The sequence below is a fragment of the Bufo gargarizans genome, chromosome 2, assembly GCF_014858855.1.
Source record: "Bufo gargarizans isolate SCDJY-AF-19 chromosome 2, ASM1485885v1, whole genome shotgun sequence".
NCBI classification, from domain to species: Eukaryota; Metazoa; Chordata; class Amphibia; order Anura; family Bufonidae; genus Bufo; species Bufo gargarizans.
The window spans coordinates 96,842,469-96,862,067 of record NC_058081.1 but is presented as its reverse complement, the minus strand read 5'-3'; the positions used below and the strand labels follow the sequence as shown (position 1 = coordinate 96,862,067).

General features: G+C 43.6%; 1 protein-coding gene across 1 annotated transcript in view; it reads right to left on the bottom strand.

Moving 5' to 3' along the window:
- Positions 1–19,599, bottom strand: part of UNC5D (unc-5 netrin receptor D) — a 694,878-nt gene that overhangs the window by 37,821 nt on the left and 637,458 nt on the right. Inside the window, exon 14 of the mRNA XM_044283128.1 lies at positions 14,193–14,342. Coding sequence (XP_044139063.1) covers positions 14,193–14,342 — 150 coding nt within the window. The remainder of the gene's footprint in view (positions 1–14,192; positions 14,343–19,599) is intronic.

Genomic DNA, 19,599 nt, shown 5'->3' with positions numbered 1-19,599 from the left:
TTTCCTTTGTTAAGCATGAAATTTCTAAACTGTATGACACTCAGATTAGGTTTTTCATGTCTAGAATTATCTTCTTCTTAGAAAGAAATTTGGAGCAATTACACAGAAAGATCCCTATAAAAATGAGCGGAGAGGAACAATAGAATATTTTAAGTCTAACAGAGCATGGCAATTCTAGATCAAAGGCAAGCTATAGAAACCTTTACAGTCTTCAGCTAAAAAGAGAACACCAAGGGGCACATTCATACCAACTGGTGCTGACTGTATGTTAGAACAAATGTGGGAGGTACATATGGCATATATGTCACTGCTAGGGATGAGCGAACTCGAACTGTATAGTTCGGGTTCGTACCGAATTTTGGGGTGTCCGTGACACGGACCCGAACCCGGACATTTTCGTAAAAGTCCGGGTTCGGGTTCGGTGTTCGTCGCTTTCTTCGCGCTTTTGTGACGCTTTCTTGGCGCTTTTTGAAAGGCTGCAAAGCAGCCAATCAACAAGCGTCATACTACTTGCCCCAAGAGGCCATCACAGCCATGCCTACTATTGGCATGGCTGTGATTGGCCAGAGCACCATGTGACCCAGCCTCTATTTAAGCTGGAGTCACATAGCGCCGCCCGTCACTCTGCTCTGATTAGCGTAGGGAGAGGTTGCGGCTGCGACAGTAGGGCGAGATTAGGCAGATTAACTCCTCCAAAGGACTTGATTAACTGATCGATCTGCAGCTGTGGATCATTGAGCTGCTGATCCTCAATTGCTCACTGTTTTTAGGCTGCACAGACCGTTTGTCAGTCACATTTTTCTGGGGTGATCGGCGGCCATTTTGTGTCTTGTGGTGCGCCAGCACAAGCTGCGACCAAGTGCATTTAACCCTCAATGGTGTGGTTGTTTTTTGGCTAAAGCCTACATCAGGGTGAAGCTGTCACACCAAGTGCATTTAACCAGCAATAGTCTGTTCATTTTTTGGCCATATACAAAATCAGGGGCAAGCTGCGCCTGTCACCAAGTGCATTTAACCCTCAATGGTGTGGTTGTTTTTTGGCTAAAGCCTACATCAGGGTGAAGCTGTCACACCAAGTGCATTTAACCAGCAATAGTCTGTTCATTTTTTGGCCATATACTAAATCAGGGGCAAGCTGCGCCTGTCACCAAGTGCATTTAACCCTCAATGGTGTGGTTGTTTTTTGGCTAAAGCCTACATCAGGGTGAAGCTGTCACACCAAGTGCATTTAACCAGCAATAGTCTGTTTATTTTTTGGCCATATCCCAGTCTAATTCTGTCACTAAATCCATACCGGTCACCCAGCGCCTAAATACTAGGCCTCAAATTTATATCCCGCTAAATCTGTCCTTAGTGCTGTAGCTGGGCGAGTTATTTAGTGTCCGTTCAAGCATTTCTTGTTCTGGGTTGAAATACAATTCCCAATTTAGCAATTTCATAATTTAGTGGTTTCTGCTATATCAGAGCTATTTGAAATCTATCCCTAAAAGGGTATATAATATTCAAGGTGCACATTGGGTCATTCAGAATAACTTCACACACACCCGCTACTGTGTATTTCCAAGTCTAATTCTGGCACTAAACCCATACCTGTCACCCAGCGCCTAAATACTAGGCCTCAAATTTATATCCCGCTAAATCTGTCCCTAGTGCTGTAGCTGGGCGAGTTATTTAGTGTCCGTTCAAGCACATTTCTTGTTCTGGGTTGAAATACAATTCCCAATTTAGCAATTTCATAATTTAGTGGTTTCTGCTATATCAGAGCTATTTGAAATCTATCCCTAAAAGGGTATATAATATTCAAGGTGCACATTGGGTCATTCAGAATAACTTCACACACACCCGCTACTGTGTATTTCCAAGTCTAATTCTGGCACTAAACCCATACCTGTCACCCAGCGCCTAAATACTAGGCCTCAAATTTATATCCCGCTAAATCTGTCCCTAGTGCTGTAGCTGGGCGAGTTATTTAGTGTCCGTTCAAGCACATTTCTTGTTCTGGGTTGAAATACAATTCCCAATTTAGCAATTTCATAATTTAGTGGTTTCTGCTATATCAGAGCTATTTGAAATCTATCCCTAAAAGGGTATATAATATTCAAGGTGCACATTGGGTCATTCAGAATAACTTCACACACACCCGCTACTGTGTATTTCCAAGTCTAATTCTGGCACTAAACCCATACCTGTCACCCAGCGCCTAAATACTAGGCCTCAAATTTATATCCTGCTAAATCTCTCGTTACCGCTGTCCTGTTGTGGCTGGGAAAGTTATTTAGTGTCCGTCAAAGCACATTTTTTGTTCTGGGTTGAAATACAATTCCCAATTTAGCAATTTCATAATTTAGTGGTTTCTGCTATATCAGAGCTATTTGAAATCTATCCCTAAAAGGGTATATAATATTCAAGGTGCACATTGGGTCATTCAGAATAACTTCACACACACCCGCTACTGTGTATTTCCAAGTCTAATTCTGGCACTAAACCCATACCTGTCACCCAGCGCCTAAATACTAGGCCTCAAATTTATATCCCGCTAAATCTGTCCCTAGTGCTGTAGCTGGGCGAGTTATTTAGTGTCCGTTCAAGCACATTTCTTGTTCTGGGTTGAAATACAATTCCCAATTTAGCAATTTCATAATTTAGTGGTTTCTGCTATATCAGAGCTATTTGAAATCTATCCCTAAAAGGGTATATAATATTCAAGGTGCACATTGGGTCATTCAGAATAACTTCACACACACACGCTTCTGTGCATTTCCAAGTCTAATTCTGTCACTAAATCCATACCGGTCACCCAGCGCCTAAATACTAGGCCTCAAATTTATATCCCGCTGAATTTGAATACAATACATTGGGCCAAATAATATATTTGTTGTTGTGGTGAACCATAACAATGAGAAAAACATCTAGTAAGGGACGCGGACGTGGACATGGTCGTGGACATGGTCGGACATGGTGGGTGACGTGAAGCCTCATTCTCTGCTATGACATGCAGACTGATTCTCTGCTGTCATGAAGCCAGATTGTCTGTTACGGGACCTCTCTGCTCTGCCTGTGTGCTAGGCCTAAATATATGCCAATGGACTGTTGCAGTGGTGGCTGACGTGAAGCCTCATTCTCTGCTATGACATGCAGACTAATTCTCTGCTGACATGAAGACAGATTCTCTGTTACGGGACCTCCCTCCTCTGCCTGGGTGCTGGGCCTAAATATATGCCAATGGACTGTTGCAGTGGTGGCTGACGTGAAGCCTCATTCTCTGCTATGACATGCAGACTAATTCTCTGCTGACATGAAGCCAGATTGTCTGTTACGGGACCTCTCTCCTCTGCCTGTGTGCTAGGCCTAAATATATGCCAATGGACTGTTGCAGTGGTGGCTGACGTGAAGCCTCATTCTCTGCTATGACATGCAGACTAATTCTCTTCTGACATGAAGCCAGATTGTCTGTTACGGGACCTCTCTCCTCTGCCTGGGTGCTGGGCCTAAATTTATGACAATGGACTGTTGCAGTGGTGGCTGACGTGAAGCCTGATTCTCTGCTATGACATGCAGACTGATTCTCTGCTGACATGAAGCCAGATTCTCTGTTACGGGACCTCTCTCCTCTGCCTGTGTGTGTGCTGGGCCTAAATATATGCCAATGGACTGTTGCAGTGGTGGCTGACGTGAAGCCTCATTCTCTGCTATGACATGCAGACTAATTCTCTGCTGACATGAAGACAGATTCTCTGTTACGGGACCTCCCTTCTCTGCCTGGGTGCTGGGCCTAAATATATGCCAATGGACTGTTGCAGTGGTGGCTGACGTGAAGCCTCATTCTCTGCTATGACATGCAGACTAATTCTCTGCTGACATGAAGACAGATTCTCTGTTACGGGACCTCTCTCCTCTGCCTGGGTGCCGGGGCCTAAATATCTGAGAATGGACTGTTCCAGTGGTGGGTGACGGGAAGCCAGATTCTCTGCTATGGAACCTCTCTCCAATTGATTTTGGTTAATTTTTATTTATTTAATTTTTATTTTAATTCATTTCCCTATCCACATTTGTTTGCAGGGGATTTACCTACATGTTGCTGCCTTTTGCAGCCCTCTAGCTCTTTCCTGGGCTGTTTTACAGCCTTTTTAGTGCCGAAAAGTTCGGGTCCCCATTGACTTCAATGGGGTTCGGGTTCGGGACGAAGTTCGGATCGGGTTCGGATCCCGAACCCGAACATTTCCGGGATGTTCGGCCGAACTTCTCGAACCCGAACATCCAGGTGTTCGCTCAACTCTAGTCACTGCCACTTTTTTTCTATGTTTTCTAGCACGATATAGACAAAGTAGTGGATACAGAGCACGCATTGCTTGAATATGCTTGAATATGTCTTGAACTACATACAACTACTATGTATACATATAACATTACAATTCACTTCCTTTAGCCAAACAAGTGTCCTTTTGGCATTTGCCTGGACAGTACACATCGGCATAATTTGCATTAACTATATGGGAAAATATCCGAATCCCCGTTACAGGGAGTCAATGACAGATGTATGCAACCAAATAGGCATGCAAATGCATATGTCTGTGGCATGCTTTTGTTAGCAGTATTCAAACTTAAAGGGATTTTTCGGGAATTAGATACTGGTGACCTACCCTCAGGATAAGTCATCAACATCCGAATTATGAATTTTTTGAAATTACATGAGAACAATAAAGACATCAGGTGGTTAAAGCACTTGGGATTAGAGGAGAAATGATTTGTACAAATTTTAAATTTGAACGATTTGTTCAATTTTAGGAAATGTGTTAATCTCTAAATATCATCTCTATATATAATCTCTCTATCTCTCTCTTTCTCTCATATATATATATATATATATATATATATATAATGAAAAAACTATTGGCAGTACCACCATAACAAGTAAGGACGGGTGCAAAGTCCAAGTACGGTAACTGGAGCTTACCCACTTGTAGAAAATGAAAAAAATCGGACTGCACTCCAAACGGTTCTTCAGTAAAACAGTAAGTTGTATTTAGTCACCCATGAATACTGAAGAACCGGTTGGAGTGCAGTCCGATTTTTTTCATCATATATATATATATATATATATATATATATATATGTATATATATACACACACACACAGTCAAGTCACATTAATATGACCACTTTTTACTTTCAACATCGGCACCACATAGCTTGTGAAGGAAGATGCATTTGCTAAACTGGCTTGGTGGGTATATAAGGTGTGCTATAGGCTGTCTGCACACATATCCCTCATTTCTGTCATGGGTAAAAGGGGTGATTTATCAGAGTTGCAAAATGGGATGATTATTGTTTTTCGGGCAAGAATGACAGTATTTCTGAAACTGGTCAGTTTGTGAACTGTGGTCAAAAGGCACAATTGCGAATAAGTGACATGTAAACTGCACCATATGCCATTAAAGGGATAGGTGAATAACAGCTACAAAGGTGCATAAGGTAAGACCGACACAAACAGTGCAAAAGCCCACTGCCAAAATAAACCAGTGCACTGTGTCTAAAACAACAGTTCAGTGAACCCTACTGTGTATGGTGCTCCAAAGTAAACGGATGGTCACTGCACCATTCCAACGAAGTCTTCAATTTTCATGGCAGCATTAGTGGTCGTATGATGAATGTTTTTGTGGAATTCTCTGGTCATCCATGAGGAAAGCACTCTCAAACCATTTAGGTATGAATCCATCCTTGCAGATCATGCACACCCATACATACTGGCTGTCTTACCTGGGGCAGATGGCATCTTCAATGAAGACAATGTGACATTGGTTGGAAGAACATGTCTAAGACTTCCAAGTACTACTCTAGACCCCTAATTCCCCAGACTTGAACCCAATTAAGGATTGGTGGGACCACCTCGATCCTCCCCCACACACCCTCCAGAAGCTGTGGGATGCACTGCAGTCAGCATGGCTCCAGATACATGTGACAACCTACTACGACATTATTGAGTCACTCCCCATCTAGATGCTGTTTGTGCTGCATTCGGATATTGGCCGGTGGTCATAATAATGTGACTATATACATCTATAATTTTCTTTCAACTAAAATGATTTTGTTTTTCCATTTCTTTAGCTTTCCAGTCATTCTATTATATGAATAGCTGCTTGATGTATTCACTGCATTGTAGGTCGGTGATGGCAGCAACGTTCTTTAGGAAGAATGCCGTACCAGAAATGTAATTCTCGCAGGTGCCTTCTAAAATATTGCTGCCATTTTAAAAGCGAAGCTAATACTTCTTTATTGTACCTACATTAGGCTTGTCACAGCTGGTGACAGGCAGAATGGTAGAATTTGATATAATATGTATGTTATTTAATTCTTTTTACTAAAAGCATCATAAACACGCAGAAAAATGCAGCCGCTGAATACATTATAGAGCAAATTCCTTTTTCATATTCAGGAGTGCAAGATAAAAAGATTTTTCATTGCTTCAGCCTCACAGTAAACTATAATTCTGTGCGACTCTTAAAATGCATTTGAGTTTCTAAAACTAAGGCCCCATTCCCTAAATCACCGCAGCCTCTGCACGCCACTTCTTCCCGGTGGGTTTTATGATACTTCAGCATATCACTTTCCTTTTTATATACTGTGCTGTTATAAAGTAATGGTTCTTTCATCTGCATTTTATCTCCACGTAGTAAATTTTAATAGTTACTTAGGTCTACGGCACTCATGGAACTTTTAGCAGTGTATGAATTGGATACACCATAAAGATTATTGCCCAAGAATTTACATTGTTATAATGCCTCTCTCACTTTTCACGGCACCCTGAAGTTCCTTTTTATATCTGAAAAAAGGATGGATTTGGACTTCTATATGCTATGTATATGTATAGTATGCTGCGAAAGAGTCAAGAAGTTAGAGTTCTGCAACACCATCTCCTTGATATTCCCAACAAGTGTAATGCATTTACATGCACTCTGAACAGTGATTTAGGATAAAACTGAAATTAAAACTGAAAGGGAATGTCCACTTAAAAAAATAAAATAAATTTTACACCCTGTTAATGAGTTAAAAGAAAACTGCCATATTTTAATCAAAAAATCAATTTTAGCATATGTTACTGCTGCAGCAGCATTAAGCATAAAGCAATCTTTAGTTTCCTCACTTACCACTGTTTTCCTTGAGTTTTCCCCTTAGTTAAGTCTGTTTTGAATCCTACATTATGAGGATCTTCTCAAGATGGCTCCTCTGCCAGTTCTCTGAGGCCAAAACTGCATTCCCTCAGGTCACATACAAACTTGCTGTAGCCAGCAGCTTCCTGCCAGCCAATCAGATTGGATTACTAAGAGACACGCCTCCCCACTCTGAAGCCTAATGCAGGCATGCAGTTTGAAGGACCGCCCCTCTGTCTTCCTAGCCGGAGACAGACAAGCCATAGCAACAGACTTTTAAGGGAGCAGTGGAAAGGGACAGAGGACATTAATGAAAGCTGTTATTTTAAGGTAATTACAGATCTTTTGGCAATCATTGATAGACTAACTCAGGTATACATGCCTAGCTCTAATAAACTAGCAAATACAAATAAATGTGACAGTTACACTTTAATAGAGGGGGTCCTCTATTCAGGATCTTCATCTCTTGGCCAAACTGGAGAACGATTACAAATAGCATCTCTGTCTGTGGAGGCCTCATTTTGTCCTGCATTACACATACCGTCCATTAATTTGAATGGGCACTATGTAATGTTTAAAGGGTTTTTTTAAGGGCAAAACATTGATGTCCTCAAGTCAGCACCTCTAACGCCGTACAGCAGCAAAATCCCCACAAAAATAAAGCTTTATTAACTGGTGAGACAAACATCTTATTTAACAAAAAGATAAAAAATATATAAAAATAAAAAATAATAAATGGAGAGATTAATATTAAAATTGTATTTCTAAAGTAGAGCATGCACATTACGTATAGTTGTAACATAAAGGGAGCAGTGGAATGCAATCAGCATAGTTAGGCCTCCTGCACACAGCAGAGACATTTGCAAGAGGCTGTAAAATGTCACACAGAGCCCTGTGCTGCACCAAACTATGACTGCCTCTTTACTATAACGTGCCCTAAAATATCTTTCTGAGATAGAATACTTCCATAGTACATCCTCTGTAGATAATGCGACAGAACAAACTCCCATGCCACCCAAATGTCCCATATCCAGCAGGAAAGTCCCTCTTTCCAGCAGCCCTAGGATGGCAGCCACATGTCCTGACTTCAACTCTATGGAAAAAGAGGTTTGAAGAAATCCAGCTCCACTTTGATAAAGGAATATAAATGTATTTTGCTTGCAGTAAAATCTCATCCATCAGTTACAAAAATAGCAGTCTTGTCTAAGCGTTTCGGGCTACCAGAGACAATTCCAGCCCTTCCTCATGACACGAGGAAGGGCTGGAATTGTCTCTGGTAGCCCGAAACGCGTAGACAAGACTGCTATTTTTGTAACTGATGGATGAGATTTTACCGCAAGCAAAATAAATTTATATTTCTTTATCAAAGTGGAGCTGGATTTCTTCAAACCTCTTTTTGCATCCTCTAGCTGCCCGTTACCTGACTCGGTCCATCCGTGCTCACAGCTGAAGGAGGAGCAGGTGAGAGCTGCTGAACTTTCCTTTTCTTTACAGACTTCAACTGTATGTTCAGCATGAGGATCCTTGCTCCACCATTGGTGTTGGTGGTTCTGCACAGGCAGGTGTCATCGCACCTGATGCCCCGAGCTACTGACAGTTTGCAGACCAGAGACCAGAGCAGTGCTGCTCGGCACCATTTATCATAGAAATGTGGCACAGGTAAGTATTCAAACTCAGGGGGCATCACTGTTTATTGGGACAGTTATGGGGGCCTTAAATTGTGTGGGGGCACTTAAGGGGCCAACACTCTGTGTGGGGGTGCAGTTTAAGGGGAATCACTATTGTGTGTGGGGCACTTAGCGGCATCATACTTGGGGGCAGTATAGACACATCACTCTGTGTCAGGTGCATTAATAGTGCATCATTACTGTATGTGGGGCACTAAGGGGACATTCTTGGAGTGTTGTTGCACTTAGGGGGTATTCTTACTAAGTGTGCGGCACTATTGATGTGTGGGGGCACAAAAGGAACCGGATGAGGTTGTGTGTGCATAGATAGGCAGTAGGTAATTTGTCATAGCACGCTACACTGATACTGTCCCTCCTAGGACTTTTCAAATGTTAGGAGGCATGAGCTCTGTAGGCCTTCATACAAAACTGGGGGTATGTGAAAGTGAATAAGAAGCACTTACTAGAAATGACCACTGGGCACTATGATAGCTGCCATACAAGTGGCTCATTTTTGGAATCTAGAATTGTCTAAATCATACAGTAAAGAATTTCCAGGTAAGTTTTTAAATCCAAATGTTCCTTAACTAGCGCTTTGTTTTAGAACACAATGGTGGTCATTTATCAAACTGGTGTAAAGTAGAACTGGCTTAGTTGCCCATAGCAATCAATCAGATTCCACCGTTTCACAGCTCCTTTGGAAAATGAAAGGTGGAATCTGATTGGTTGCTATGGGCAACTAAGCCAGTTCTACTCTACACCAGTTTGATAAATGTCCCCAAATATTCTCCCCACACATTATCAGATTTAATTACTTAAATGTTACCATTATAAAACATGCTTTAAGAGAGATTCATTTACAACGTTTTAAATATTGAAAACCTGTGAAATAATGTTTAATGGGATTCAGTCTCCAGGAAATTCTCTGGTAAACCAAGCACAACGCCTTGAAGGACAAGCTCAGCTGAATGTAATGATACTTTTCACTTTAAGGGGTTTTTCAAGATATTTGTACTGACAACCTATCCTCTGGATAGATCTTCAGTATCTGATCGGTGGGGGTCCGACACGTGGAACCCCTGTCGATCAGCTGTTTGAGAAGGCAGCAGTGCTCTAGTGAGTACACAATGGCCTTCTCTCTGCTTTTCACGTTCATTGGTCATGTGGCCTAGGAGCAGCTCAGTCCCTTTCAAGTGAATGGGGCTGAGCACAATACTAAGCACCGCCAGCTGTGTTTAGTGAGCAAGGAGAAGGTAGTGGTGCTCACAGGAGTGCCAGTGTCTTCTCAAACAGGTCCCAGGTGTCGGACCCCACCGATCGGACACTGATGACCTATTCTGAGGATAGATTATCAGTAGTAAAATCCGGGAAAATCCTTTTAAGTTGGTGATATACTGCCCGATGTTCAGGCAGTTGGAGCACAGATGAATGAGAACACCTCCACTGGCACTTGTTTGCACCGGTCTGATTACACAGTGAATGTGGGAAGAATAATTGCTACCGTAGTTGTTCCTCCCTCATTCATTTCTGTTGGTTATCAGCAGCTCATCGATGATTACACCAGAAGTTCTGCCGATAATCAAGCATCTTTCGTCCTGAGTAAAGATGCCAATCAGCCGACAAACAAGTGTTTTCTTGCTCATTGGCTGATCGGCTGCCTGAATATAGAAGCTAATTCCTATGAACGCCCTTTCATGATATTGTGTGGTGTAATAGGGGCTTTAGCAATCTGTTGCTTTGTTCTGGAAAACTTTAAAATAATTCATATGTAACTTCTATGTTAAATGCTGCCGGGTGGCCCCACGTCACTCTCTGCACCCTTGCTTCCCTTTATTTCTTCATTGTCATCTCCCTCTCCTCCTTCATTGACACGGCCAGGTGAGATAGCATTACCAGATTGATGGAGCTCCGACTCTTGGCTGCCCTGCTGTTTGAAGAGGCCTGAGTGCTGTGGCCTCTTTCTCCACCTGTGAAGTGATGGCCTTTCTGCAGATCTGACAGTCTATCAGACATGCAGACTTGTTACCTCACTGTGCCAATGTTGTATGTGAGTGAGCAATAGAAGTCATACTCACAAGTCGTGGTACAAAACCTCTTGTTTCTTTTTATTTTTTTAATTCATTCCAGTATAAAATGGTACATCATGCGGGTCGCTGAGACAGACATCGTTCACACCTCCTCCCCTCCACACAACGTTTCAGGAGAACATGCCCCCTTACGCATGAGTAAGGGGGCGTGTTCTCCCAAAATGTCACGTGGAGGCAATACATTTACACGAAGGCACCTGGAGGTGTATGCACATGTGAGTGTTAGCGTATAAGCTATCTATCTATCTAATATCAATCTATCCTATATCTATCTATCTATCTATCTATCCATCTATCATCTATGTATCTATTATCTATCTATCTAATATCTATCTATCTAATATCTAGCTATCTCTCATATCAATCTATCTGACATCTATCTATCTATCCATCTATCTGTCTATCTAATATCTAGCTATCTCTCATATCTATCTATCCCATATCTATCTATCTAGCTATCTATCTACCTATCTATCTAATATCTATGTATCTACCTATCTCTCTATCTATCTCACATCTACATATCTATCTTATATCTGTCTAGCTATCTATTATATATATCTCTCATATCTATCCCATATCTATCTATCTATCTATTTATCTATCATAGCTTGAGAAAGACCGCAACAAGCGGTTGAAACGTCGCTGCTGCCTGACATTGGGTGAATAAACCGCACGTGTTCTTTTTGAATTCTATGGTGTGCTGCTGGCTTTTTTTCGCTGTACTGAATTGGACCGTGGTGCTGGTCCACACTGGCCTGATTTGCACCCGATCAAGAAAGTGTGCTGCATCGTAATTTTTCAAGTTTATCTATTTATCTATCTAATAAATATCTATCTATCCATCTAATATCTATCTATCTAATATCTATCTATCTCTCTATCCATCTATCTCATATCTATAGCTATCTCATATCTAGTCACAATAGGTAGGTAAGCGGAGAAATAACCAAACACAGGAAAACAAACAGAACCAACGACTAGACCCAAAAGCTAGGGAGAAAAGTGTCACCTCCTAGCGATCTCTAAAAGCTTTCCCTAAACTACTGTTCCCATGTGCATACCCTTATGGTGGATATGCACATGCCCCCATGCCTAAACCTAAACACCCTGGCCAAACCCTAAGCAGCAGGGAAAAGGGAAGAGGCAACCTGCTTCTTCAAACTAGGAGGAAGCAAGCGTCTCCCTAGAGGCCTAGATAAAACACACAAAGGGAAATGAAGAATAGGACTTATCTTGAGCAGAGCTGGAGAAGACAATCCACCACACATCCAGAGCTCCCAGGAACTATAATTCCCCCCAGGCCACTGGGGAAGGCAGGATAAATAGCCTCACTAACAATGAAACCCAGTACACCTGAGGGAAGGTGGATCCAGCTCAAACCCAAATCAAAACAAACAGAGAAGTCAGACATGTGCAGCCAGTCTGACAGGTCTCCGCACATTCACAGGGCAAGGCGTGACACTATCTATCCCATATCTATCTATCTATCTATCTCATATCTATGTATCTACGGTATCTAAAAATAAAAGAATTCCACGGCACATCCAAAGCAAAACGTGTGTTTATTCACCAGCAACGTTTCGGTCCTCTCAATTGGACCTTTCTCAAGCAGTGTATCTATCTATCTATCTATCTATCTATCTCTCTAATACCTATTTTTTTTTTCATATCTATCTCTCTATCTCTCTATCTATCCCATATATATTTATCTCCTATCTATCTATCTATTGATCTATCCATCTATCTATTGATCTATCCATCTATCTATCTATCTATCTATCTATCTATCTTATATCTATCTATCTATCTCTCTATCAATAAATCTTTATTGGCAGGTCTAAAATTATACATTAGTATTGCCAAAGCATGTGGGAAATAGGGGGTTGAAAAATGGGCATATCATGACAGGGGGGAGGAGGGGTGCAGACATACCCCGGGTCAGGGTATAGGAGTCCATGGCATATCAGGCTCCTCTCAGTCTGTGGCAGGCACTGATATATTGTGCTGCTATGTCCACAATGTTCTCATCCTCTCCCAGCATGATGGGCAGGTTCTCTTCCTCTTCTCTGGAGTTGAAGTCTGGGAGTAGATCAGAGAGTCTTCTAAAGTGGATGTCCATCACTGATGAGTATTTGGGACAGTATATCAGGAAGTAGGCCTCATCCTCCACTCCTCCAGGTGGCACTGCTGGCATAGTCTGCTTTCTCTAGGCATGTAGCTCTGTTGATGCCGTCTCGATTCGACGGCCAGGCTGTGGGCGCTCAGTCTGTAGCGGCTCAGGATTATCCGGTTTCTGGGGTTCCCTAGTTTCTCCAGATATGGGGCCAGTTTGTAGTCTCCCTGCAGGCTCTGGTACACCGTCAGCTTCTGGGATGCTCTCACCTCCTTCCTCCATTCAATGACGTATTCTTCTTGTCTCTTGTTTACTGTGTTCCTGTTTACAGCACTTGTGAGTTGGTGTGGGGTGATTTTCTGGTCGGGCTGGGTTTCAGTAGGTTTTGGGGCTTTGCCTTGCCTGGGATCCCTTGGTGTAGCAAGGCTTTATGGTGATGGGAGCCTTCACTACTATCATGTAGATGGCCCCAGAACAATAGCGCCCTTTTCTGGATTGTAAAGTGTAGAGGGAATATGCACAGCTACCCACAACAGGCACTGTTAAAAGGGCTCCAATGGACCTGGAGGAGATGTCTATCTATCTATCTCATATCATTGTATCTATCTCATATCTATCTATCTATCTTTGCTACTTGCTATCTATATGTATGTAGATGGAGCAGTCAGCAGACCCTGTCTATGTGTATGTACCGTATGTGTATATTTGTGGCTATGTAGGATTTTCTACCGCTATTCTGTCATTATAACTTTCATACAACTGTCAATGAAACAGCAAATCAGTTCCTCGCACATCATATTCCTCAAATAAGCTGCAATCTGTGGCTTAAACATATGCGACATGTACGTTATAGTATGGTAACCCTATGTAAAATCCAACCTTTTAGTGCCAAGTATGATCCAAGCTTCTAATCATCAGGCCTCCAGTCCCCGTACTTGTCCTGCAAGCCTAGATCTGCTGACGCTATCAGAGATGGGATACCCCTGGCAGCAGATGGACTCTGGAGTCTTTAATGATTACTGGTGTTCATCTGATCCCCTTCCAGCAGCACTAAATGCATTAGCTATTAATCAATGAGTATTAAGTTAAAAAAAAGTCCAGGTTGTTGTTCCCCGTGTCTGCAGAACGTCAAGAGGAAAAGATCTATAGCAGCAAAGACAAATGGTTCTCGTACCTGACATGCAGTAAATGGTTTGATCCTCCAGAGGAAGGGAGGGATGTCGAGAACAGAAATCTGGATGCTGAAGGTATTCCCCTTGAAATGAAGCAACTTTGGTTCTTCCAACAGCTGTCCACCTTGATGTCTCTCATCCAAAAGCACTTCCTGCAATAGGAACAGGAGAAATCAATATGAGGATAAGCCCACAGGGTTTTAGAGGATGTCTGAGTGGCATCTTGCTTGGCAGGCTCTATTAAAATGATCATAAAACGGATTTAAAGACAAAAGAATAATACTATTAGTGTCAGGCTCCAGCGCATTTTACTCCGGCTGTCTCTTTGCCGTAAAGGAATGCCGGCAGAATCCTAATAACCGGCACACGTGTCAGGCCTGACAAGTGATGGCTGCTTACAGTGTGACAAGAACTGATATACTTATTTATTAGATGTGCATTGCTTTATATGGTCAGATGTAGCAGAGCTGAATTGGTTTAGGGCTGCAACGTTTGCGTATCGTGATGATAACTCTTCAGATAACATACCATAGAAGGTGTAAATGCAATCCTGTGTATATCACTGCAACGCAATGGATTCTTCCAAATGACAAAGTCAGCATCAATGCTGTTGGTTGTCGACAGCGAAAAAGCATGCAGAGAATCCGTTTACAGCAGCAGTGAAGTGGATACGTTTTAAACATTGAAATAACTTGACACGTGACAAGGATTTTTAAATCCGCATGATCTGGAATGGATTTTGACGCTGCAGATATTGGCCATGTCCGATAAGGGTGGCCACACCCAAGGCTACTGAATTCTAGCAATGTGCAGTCAACACAGTTAAATAACATATCCAGCACGGCTATGTCTGTATGTCCCTGTGTATTTTATGTTATTCATTCTCCTTATCAAAGCTACACCACTGAGGCAAGGCTCTTCTATGATGTCCCAATGTTTTTTGATTATCAGACCAGCATTGGGCAGCAGCACTGGAGAAAGCAGGGGAGGATGGGGAGGATACTTATTTTAACACATTTAGTGGCTTTGGGAAGTTGAACTACTCCTTTAAGTATTCTGACAGACATATTGTTAATAATTCTTCTGTTAAAGTGTAACTGTCATATATTTTTATTTTATTTGCTAGTTTATTAGAGCTTGGCATGTATACCTGAGTTAGTCTGTCAATGATTGACAAAAGATCTGCGATTACCTTATAATAACAGCTTTCATTAAAGAGGACCTTTCACCAGAATAAAACACCTAAACTAACTATACAGACATGTAGAGCGGCGCCCAGGGACCCCCCTGCACTTACTGTTATCCCCGGGCGCCGCTCCGTTCTCCCGGTATAGCCTCCGGTATCTTCATAGTTAGGCTCCACCCAGGGGAACCTGCCGGCGTCTCATTCTCCCATGCTGTAGTGCTGGTCAATCGCAGCACTCAGCTCATAGCCTGAGAGAGAAAAAAGCATCTCAGGCTATGAGCTGAGCGCTGCAATTGGCCAGTGCTACAGCATAGGAGAAGGAGGCGCCGGCAGGTTCCCCTGGGTGGAGCCTAACTATGAAGATACCGGAGCCTATACCGGGCGAACGGAGCGGCGCCCGGGGATAACAGTAAGTGCAGGGGGATCCCTGGGCGCTGCTCTACACGTCTGTATAGTTAGTTTAGATGTTTTATTCTGGTGAAAGGTCCTCTTTAATGTCCTCTGTCCCTTTCCACTGCTCCCTTAAAAGACAGTTGCTATGGCTTGTCTGTCTCCGACTAAGAAGACAGAGGGGCGGTCCTTCACACTGCATGCCTGCATTAGGCTTCAGAGTGAGGAGGTGTGTCTCTCAGTAATCCAATCTGATTGGCTGGCAGGGAGCTGCTGGCTATAGCAAGTGTGTATGTGAGGTGAGGGAAATCAGTTTTGGCCTCAGAGTACTGGCAGAGGAGCCATCTTGAGAAGGTCCTCATATTATAAATGTTTAATCAGCCGTAACTAAGAGAAAAACTCAAGGAAAACAGTGGTAAGTGAAGAAACTAAAGATTGCTTTATGCTTAATACTGCTGCAGCAGTAACATATGCTAAAATTGATTTTTTTTTTATGAAAACATGACGGTTACACTTTAAGGATATGGGATGTTGACCCATTGTGCCAACCACCTGGAGTGGTTGGCTGCTGACCTATGGGGGTTAGAGGCACTCTAGTGAAGCAACAAGGGATCAGGCAATTCTCGTGGTCAGTGGCAGGCCAGGGTCACGGTAGGTAGTGTTCATGCAAATCCAAGAATGAGTCGAAAGGTGAGGGCAGGCAGCACAGAGTCAGAACAGAGAACAGGCATAGATCAGGCAGCATAGAGTCAGAGTCCAGGAATCAGGCCGCAGTTAGTACATGGGCAAACAGGTTACAGTTCTTTTGCAAGATCTAGCCAGCTAGAAAGACCTATGGCGCAGGTAAGGGATGGAACAAACAGCTCAGCATGTATAGGAAAGCTGATGAGCTCATTAATCAAGCAGCTGAGCACAGGGTCAGAAAGGAGAATTACCCTTTCAATATTGCACAGAAAAGTCTCTCTTAGGCCTCATGCACACGACCGTTGTGTGCATCCGTGTCCGTTGTTCTTTTTTCTGTGATTTTCTGCCGACCCATTGACTTTCAATGGGTCCGTTGAAAACTCGGAAAATGCACCGTTGTTCATCCGCGTCCATGATCCGTGTTTCCTGTCCGTCCAAAAAATATGACCTGTCCTATTTTTTTGACGGACAATTCAAGTCAATGGGTCAGTGAAAAAACACGGATGCACACAAGATTGCCATCCTCGTCCGTGATCCGTGTCCGTAGGCTACTTTCACACAGATGGATCGCAGATCCGTCTGCATAAAAGCTTTTTCAGATCTGAGTTTTCACTTCGTGAAAACTCAGATCCGACAGTATATTCTAACACAGAGGCGTTCCCATAGTGATGGGGACGCTTCAAGTTAGAATATACTAAGAACTGTGTACATGACTGCCCTCTGCTGATCTCTTACAGGGGGCTGTGATTAGCACAAGGGGTTAATTGTGCGTATCATTGCCCCCTGTAAGAGATCAGGTGCTGCCAGACAGGAGGGGGCAGACCCCCCCTCCCTTCCCAGTTTTAAATTTATTGGTGGCCATTGCGGCCCCCCTCCCTCCCTCCCCTGTATTACATTCATTGGTGGCCAGTGCGGCCTCCTTTCCCCCCCACCCATCATTGGTGGCAGCGGAGAGTTCCGATCGGAGTCTTAGTTTAATCGCTGGGGCTCCGATCGGTAACCATGGCAACCAGGACGCCACTGCCGTCCTGGCTGCCATGGTTACTTAACAATTTTTGAAGCATTATAATTACCTGCGCTGTCTGTGACCTGCCGGGCGCTCCTCCAACTGGTAAGTGACAGGTCCGTGCTATAAGTATGCGCCGCACAGACCTTTCACTTACCAGTAGGTGGAGCGCCCGGCCAGGTCACAGACAGCGCAGGCAAGTATAATGCTTCTAAAATTGCTAAGTAACCATGTCAGCCAGGACTGCAGTAGCATCCTGGTTGCCATGGTTACCGATCGGAGCCCCAGCAATTAAACTGGGACTACGATCGGAACTCTCCGCTGCCACAAATGATGGGGGGGAGAGGGGAGGCCGCACTGGCCACCAATGAATGTAACACAGAGGAGGGAGGGGGGCCGCACTGGCCACCAATGAATGTAATACAGGGGAGGGAGGGGAGAGGGGATCCGCACTGGCCACCAATGAATGTAATACAGGGGAGGGAGGGGGGCCGCAATGGCCACCAATGAATTTAAAACTGGGGAGGGAGGGAGTGGGGTCTGCCCCCTCCTGCCTGGCAGCACCTGATCTCTTACAGGGGGCTATGATACGCACAATTAACCCCTCAGGTGCGGCAGCAGGGGCCAGTCATGTACACAGTTCTTAGTATATTCTAACTTGAAGCGTCCCCATCACTATGGGAACACCTCTGTGTTAGAATATACTGTCGGATCTGAGTTTTCACGAAGTGAAAACTCAGATCTGAAATAGCTTTTATGCAGACGGATCTGCCATCCATCTGTGTGAAAGTAGCCTACGGACACGGATCACGGACGCGGATGGAAATCTTGTGTGCATCCGTGTTTTTTCACTGACCCATTGACTTGAATGGGTCCGCGAACCGTTGTCCAGTCAAAAAAATAGGACAGGTCATATTTATTTGACGGACAGGAAACACGGATCACGGACGCGGATGAACAACGGTGCATTTTCCGAGTTTTCAACTGACCCATTGAAAGTCAATGGGTCGGCAGAAAATCACAGAAAACGGAACAACGGACACGGATGCACACAACGGTCGTGTGCATGAGGCCTAAGAGAGACTTTTCTGTGCAATATTGAAAGGGTAATTCCTCCTTTCTGACCCTGTGCTCAGCTGCTTGATTAATGAGCTCATCAGCTTTCCTATACATGCTGAGCTGTTTGGTCCATCCCTTACCTGCGCCATAGGTCTTTCTAGCTGGCTAGATCTTGCAAAAGAACTGTAACCTGTTTGCCCATGTACTAACTGCGACCTGATTCCTGGACTCTGACTCTATGCTGCCTGATCTATGCCTGTTCTCTGTTCTGACTTTGTGCTGCCTGCCCTCACCTTTCGACTCATTCTTGGATTTGCATGAACACTACCTACCGTCACCCTGGCCTGCCACTGACCCCGAGAATTGCCTGATCCCTTGGTGCTTCACTAGAGTGCCTCTAACCCCCGTAGGTCAGCAGCCAACCACTCCAGGTGGTTGGCACAATGGGTCAACATCCCCTTTTAACATAGAGGCGTTCCCATGGTGATGAAGACACTTCAAGTTAACATATACCATCGGATTGGAGAAAACTCTGATACGATGGCATAATAGGGACTCCTGACTTTACATTGAAAGTCAATGGGGGACGGATCCGTTTGCAATTGCACCATATTGTGTCAACGTCAAACGGATCTGTCCCCTATTGACTTGCATTGTAATTCAGGACGGATCCGTTTGGCTCCTGCCACGGCCAGGCGGACACCAAAACGACTTTTTTTTTACTTTCCTTCATGTCTGGTGATCCTCCAAAAATTCTGGGAAAAAAAAAAAAACAGACACAGGATCACAAAACAACGGAACCCCGTTTTGCAGGCCGTGAAAAAATTATGTTGTGTGAATGAGGCCTAATACACAGGAAAAGGCCTTGCAGCAACGCTGCAGCTTGCAGTGTGGGATACAGGAGTCTGGTGGCCAGGCAGAAGAAAGGTAAGTGATGCGGCCCCACTGCATACCCCAGACAGTGGGACAGTGGAGGACAGAGAGTGTCACCATGACATCTTGATTGGTTTTCTACCAAACGGTCCCTAGTGTGCAAGTCTATGAGATATAGAAATAAATTGTAAGCCACACTGGGGACAAGATC